General features: G+C 35.3%; 2 protein-coding genes across 2 annotated transcripts in view; one reads left to right on the top strand and one right to left on the bottom strand.

The window, feature by feature from the left end:
- Positions 1 to 237: 237 nt before the first annotated feature.
- LOC107672161 (NAD-dependent protein deacetylase sirtuin-3, mitochondrial-like) lies at positions 238 to 2,585 on the top strand. The gene is given in 7 exon segments (XM_016465259.1): positions 238 to 257; positions 519 to 618; positions 620 to 708; positions 781 to 1,013; positions 1,104 to 1,204; positions 1,299 to 1,460; positions 2,442 to 2,585. Coding segments are annotated over 7 exon segments (849 nt in total).
- A 2,027-nt stretch (positions 2,586 to 4,612) lies between these two features.
- The window catches only part of LOC107672297 (synembryn-B-like), an 18,018-nt gene continuing 16,195 nt past the window's right edge, over positions 4,613 to 6,435 (bottom strand). The window contains exon 10 of the mRNA XM_016465436.1: positions 4,613 to 5,613. Coding sequence (XP_016320922.1) covers positions 5,502 to 5,613 — 112 coding nt within the window. The 3' untranslated portion in view covers positions 4,613 to 5,501. The remainder of the gene's footprint in view (positions 5,614 to 6,435) is intronic.

Raw genomic sequence — 6,435 nt, forward strand, 5'->3', positions numbered from 1 at the left:
GCATTGTGGTGGTGATATTATGATAACTCAGTTTCACTGATTAATTTGATCAAAAGTAATTCCATTTTGTAAGATCATTTAGTAAGATCATTTTGATCAAAGACAAAGTAATTCCAAACTTCGCGAGGCAGACGACGACATTCTGTGATCAATTACAACCAACTTGTTAACACTCCACAGCGCCACCCAGTGCATTTAGTTATAACTGACTTTTAGTTTGCGTGCTTAGGATTTATCATGGATGCCCTGCATCTACGGCCAGCAAAGAAATGTGTAGTAAAATTCGAATAGTGTTATTATTTTTCAAATAATAATTACAGATCGAATATTCGACTGTTTGTGCGCACCCCTAATTTAAATGTTAAATTTCTAAGATCTAGCATATGCTAACAAGTATTAAAAAGAAGGTATGTGATATGCATGTCTGTTTTGAAAACACAAAGGTCACCCATATTTTAAAATATTTCATTATTTGTAGCATGTTTTTTTTTCTAGCCTTTTCCCTCACTTCTCTTTAGGAATGGGAAGTCCTACCAGAGTTCATCTCCCAGCACTAAGGCTGTTCTCTCCTCACCCACTGGCAGTTCTGTGCCGCACGGGGCTTTGGGAACTATCCCAATAGTATATGATGAAGCTTGGACGGGTGCGAAACATCGTGGTGGTTGCTGGAGCAGGTATCAGCACGGCCAGCGGTATACCAGACTTCAGGTGGATACTCAAATCCTTCAAAACTACTTCTGAATCATTGTTTCACTCGACTAACAAGTGTCTTTGTATCAGGACACCAGGGACGGGTCTTTATGCAAACCTTGCGAAGTATGACATCCCTTACCCAGTGGCTATCTTAAACATCAACTATTTCTCTGACAACCCTCATCCTTTCTTCTCATTGGCTAAAGAGCTGTACCCTGGACACCACCGTCCAAACTACGTTCACTATTTCATCCGTATGCTGCATCAGAAGGGCCTGCTGCTCCGCATGTACACTCAGAACATCGATGGACTCGAAAAACGTGAGATTAAAATTCAGAACCCTACTACATCATAAGTAAAGGTGAATTTTGCAGTCTTCTATTTTAAATTGTGCCTTACCCTATCTGTAGTGTGCGGTATCCCAGATGACAAACTTGTGGAGGCTCATGGGAGTTTCGCTACTGCTGCCTGCCACCTCTGCTATACGCCTTATCCTGCTGAGGAAGCCAAGGTAATATAAATTAGTTTGAGTGATCCAAATTACAAAATTTAATTCATACAATTTAGTGTATAATACATAATTTTTCTTTCTTTTTTCCTGTCAGCAAGCTATAATGAATGGCAACGTTCCCATCTGTACATTTTGTGCCGGGGCAGTAAAACCTAATGTCGTCGTCTTTGGAGAAGATCTACCAGAAAAGTACTTTCAACATGCTGAAGATTTCCCAAAAGCTGACCTTCTCATGATCATGGGCACATCTTTAAAGGTGGATATAATAATAATAATAATAATAATAATAACTGATTCTATAAGATATTTAAATATATTTTATATGTAAGCATATTTGACAGTTTTGCTGTGTGACTTATACTCCCATCTAAAATTATTTTAAACCACATTTTGGTAAAATTAATTTACTTCATTTATTTATACATGCAGCTTTCATGAGTGCTTTAATTTTATATAAATATTAATATTATTACTTGCTCCATGGCTAGAGTGAAGTATTTGTACTTGTAAAAATGTATCACACAATAGAACTAAATTAACTGTTTATTCATATTATCTAAAAGTTTGGACTTTTTTTTTTTTCTTAAATATAATTATTATTTTTTTTTTATATGATCATTTTTAAATATAATTTCAGTAAATGCAAAGCTGAATTTTCAGCAGCCATGTCTTCAGTGTCACATGATCCTTCAAAAATTATTCTAATATGCTGATTTGCTTCTCAAGACACATTTCTTATTATAAATGTTAAAAATGGTTGTGTTGCTTCATATTTTTGTGGAAACTGTGATGCATTTTTCAGGATTCGTTAATGAATATAAAGTAGTGCTGTCAAACGATTAATCGCGATTAATCGAATCCAAAATAAAAGTTTTTGTTTACATAATATATGTGTGTGTGCTGTGTATATTTATTATGTATATATAAATACAAACACATGCATGTATATATTTAAGAAAAATTGTATGTTTATAATATATATATAAAAAACTGTATATGCATAAATATTTCCAAAATATATGCTGTATGTGAGTGTATGTATATATACATAATAAATATACACAGTACACACATATATTATGCAAACAAAAACTTTCATTTTGGATGCGATTAATCGCGATTTATTTTAAATAAAGACTTTGTTACAAAAGATTTCTATGGTCACTTTTAGTCAATTTAATGCATCATTGCATTATTTCTGTATGATATAGTTAAATATAATATATTTATCTTACAGCTATCAAGGGAAATCTCTCACGTCATGCTTAATCCTGAAAGTTTTCTTGCTTTGTGGCAGATCGAGCCCTTCGCCAGCCTGGTAAACACAGTGAAGTCCACAGTGCCTCATCTGCTGCTGAACCGATCCAGTCGGTCCCTTTGAATGGAGGCCCTTGAGGAGGGGCGACTATATAGAGCTGGGAGATCTCTCAGATTCAGTCCGAAAACTTGCTGAGATCCTGGGGTGGCATACTGAGATCCAAGACCTGATGAACAGCCATGAAAATGGGCTTTGTTCTTTTATTGACCCCAGCAATAGCACCGGTGAGAAAAGTTACTCCTCTGAGACCGACAGCATGCACAAGTGTCCACCACAGACATGCTCTGTATGTTTAAATTTTCACTGGGTATGGCAGTGGAGACCTGGCAAGGGTTCCGAACCCACAGTGATGTTTGTATATCATATATCATTCATCTGAATGTTTTATGTATGTCAGTGATCTTACTAGTAACAGCCAGTTTGACTGTATCTGGGCAGTCTTTCCTGACCAGATAAACAGCCATGTTTGATCAGACAGTGAAACTTGGCCATGTTTCTGGTGGGTTTAGACTCATCATTTTAAATCCAACAAAACCTATATGAGTACTGTCTGCTGCACATTTTGACTGAAAACCTACATCTGGATATCTTAAATTCTGGCTCTTATACTCTCTACAGAAAGGTCATAATGAATAAGCAGTGTAATTACGTCACATCTGCACATCCTGATTCAAAGATATGGACCTGTTTATTATGCCAAAATGTCTACTTTTGGCAGATAAATTCCTGCAGTTTTACATTTTTATCAGGACCTGTTACTGCAGGGAAAAGAAACTAGAGACATGGCACTTACTTTTTTTATTTTTATTAATTTCGGACCGCTACTTATCTCTGGACAAGATAAAATGTGTTATATTAAGGCTCCTTTTCCATTCTACAAACTGTATTCAAGGTTTTAATCTTTGTTTGGAAAGGTTGGTAGTATATATGGAGTCAATGTATAAGACTGGATTGGGAATAATGTACGTTTGTATATAAATGTGTATGTCTATATATTTGTTTGCTAGTTGTAGGTCATTTGGTAGCCAGTGAGTCATGGTTTGGCCCCAGTGAGTGAACAGTGCTAAATTAGCATGGAAGGCGTGACCTCCCAAGTGTGCAGTGCCCCCACTGTGTGTTTTCACAGGCACTGCAGCCTCCAAGCGGGAGCTCCAACCCCCCAAAACTCTAATAAATGTCTTTGGTCAGCAACAAAGAACCCTAATATCCTGCTGTTGTGTGTGTGTGTGTGTGTGTGAGGTTCTGCGTATGAGAATGGCTGTGAACGTAATTTGATTTTGCACAGGATCAGTGAAGTAGCTGGTAATTACCACACTGCTGTGATCATATCTGTTCATGTCCCTCAGGGATTTTGGCACATTTTGAGAAATATGGACAAAAAGCCAGAATGCCTATTAAATGTTTCAGTCCATCTCATTTCTTTTATTCATACATGCAGTGTGCCATGTTTGTGTTGGTCAGAGTTTGGTTGAAACATGTTTACCAGCTGTCTTTTAAATCAGTTTTTCTGATTCATGGAACGTTTGCGAATATGATTCTCATTAGTTAAAGTTTGCATTTGTTGTACTTCTGAATATTAAAATGCTGCTTTTGTTTATGTACTTATGCAAGTTTTTTTATATATATATATATATTGAATCCTGTTAATAAAAATGGCATCTTATGGTGTTTATTAAATAAATTCATATCTGTCTCTGTTTTTTGTTTGTGCTTTTGTTTTTGATGTTTACACCACATCTGTTCAATTAGGGAATATTTAATTTTCCACGTTTGAATTTTAAACAAAATTCAATATTTTATACAACTAGTATTGATCATCTAATATATATTTTTGTTCTTTTTTCTTTCCTGCTCTACTGGTCATGTTTGTGATATCTTGCAGTATTATAGCCAACATTAGTTGTGTGATTATTTATTTGTCTAGATTTTTATATTCAAGGACAGTATTACAAAAAAAAAAAAAAAGTGAGATGTTTCTGCATGCAATAAGCAAATGAGACTAAGGTTTTTAGTTTTATTGCAAATGATTGTCTGAAACAAAAATCAAAGAACCTAAATGCAAAAATTGAAGCAAAAATAAAATTTTGTGAAACGTTTTACAAAGCCCCTTTATTCTGCTGATCCTAGTGGTTATAGAAGCTGAGTACTGGGCCTTGTGAAAGATATTCACAAGCTTTTAAATCAAGGATAGTAACCAGAAATATTTAGAAAATAAAAGAGTTTATTACATGCTGTGTCTTATGTAGAAAACCTAACATTTCTTATAAAAAGAAAACAAATACACCAATAACATTGAAAGGAAAAAAAGTGGGGAAAAAAATCAATATATAGACAATTGTGTAGCTAAAAATAATATAGAGCATTAGAAAAGACACTAGTTTGAGACTCCAGGCATAAGTGGTGGGAAAAAAGATTTTGATGCATATTTTGCAAAAACAATTAAGTGCAAGACAAATAATTTCTTAACAACTGATCTCATGGCATTTACCATTTCAAAAGACATTTAAGTGTTTTGAAAAAATTGTGGAACAGGTTTCTTTAATCTGTGAACCAGCAACAGCCACAGACGGTTAAATAAATACAAACCTAGATGAACAGCTTTTCTTAAGGGTAAATGTCATTAAGCCTTTATACTTCATTATTGAAGACCAAGTGCATTTGCTTGTTCACAGAGTGTCAAAGACACGTGAAAAAGTTGTGTAACCTCCTACTTACCAGTGCCATCTTATACAGTCACTGTGATCATATTTGATGTCCGATGACAACCGTATATCTATTTAAACATTTGCTTCCTCTCTCTCTGCTCACTCTATAGTTCACCACACATGTCCCAATTAGAAAGACATGCCCTCGTGCAACAAAACAACCTCAGTAGGAAATAACTGAACTATCCCCTGTGCAGGGGACAGTTGGTAAGACAGTGGCAGTCAGCCAGCAGCAGCAGCGGTGCCTAAAGGGTTTGAGTGAACTAAACTCCTGCTAGTCTGAGTCAGAGTCACTGCTGGGTGGAGGGCTGCACTCATGGATAGCTTCTCCTAGGGGCGCTAGAGTGCCATCCTTCCTCACTCCCATTGGTCTGATCAGTTCTTTCCTGTAGAGAGAGAAGAACACAGCTCAGTACTTTTGCATGTTGTGTCCTACTGCTGCTTTGCATGTTCACAATGTCACATGCAAATAATCGGATAGGGAGATATGACCAGCCTCAGTAGAAACTTCTATTTCTTCTAGATTTATTTGTACACATAAAAGGAAATAACTATCTATTTGTGTGTATCTGTATGCATGTTTGTAACATAATATATAACTACATATAAGATTATATAATATTTTTATAACAAAAATATAAACATTTTAAAAGCTTTGGGAAGTAAGACCCCCCCCCCCAAATATGTCAGTAAAAATTCAATTAAAAAACATTTTTTTCCCTTTCTTTTCATTGAAGAATCCTGAAAAAATGATCATTGTTTCCTAAAAAATATGATGCAACACAACTGGTTTCAACACTGATAAAGGATCATGTGACACTGAAGACTGGAGAAATGATTTCTGATAATTCAACAGGAATAAACAAATATATTCAAACATAAATGGTTCTTTAAAAAATAAAATAAAAACAAAGTTTGAAGGTATATTAATAGCAAAAGTGGTATTAATCATGAAAGTAGTAAAATAAGCACAAACTCCAGAATCCAGTGACCATCATTTCCTCTACAAGATTTATTGTGCTCACGTCTTGTCGATTTGGTTTTTCGGGCCACTAATTTATCACCACAATCCACCTGCTCTTTGAAAGAATCCCTTTGTACTGATCATTGTAGCTGCATTCAGTTCTGTCCTCTAAAGAGGTCTGTTGATGTGTAGAACATCTTTCTTTGCCTTTACATCTGGCCACATAAGAGCTCTTGGAATCACA

The sequence above is a fragment of the Sinocyclocheilus anshuiensis genome, unplaced genomic scaffold (genome assembly GCF_001515605.1).
Source record: "Sinocyclocheilus anshuiensis isolate Anshui unplaced genomic scaffold, SAMN03320099.WGS_v1.1 scaffold997, whole genome shotgun sequence".
In the NCBI taxonomy this organism is placed as follows: Eukaryota; Metazoa; Chordata; class Actinopteri; order Cypriniformes; family Cyprinidae; genus Sinocyclocheilus; species Sinocyclocheilus anshuiensis.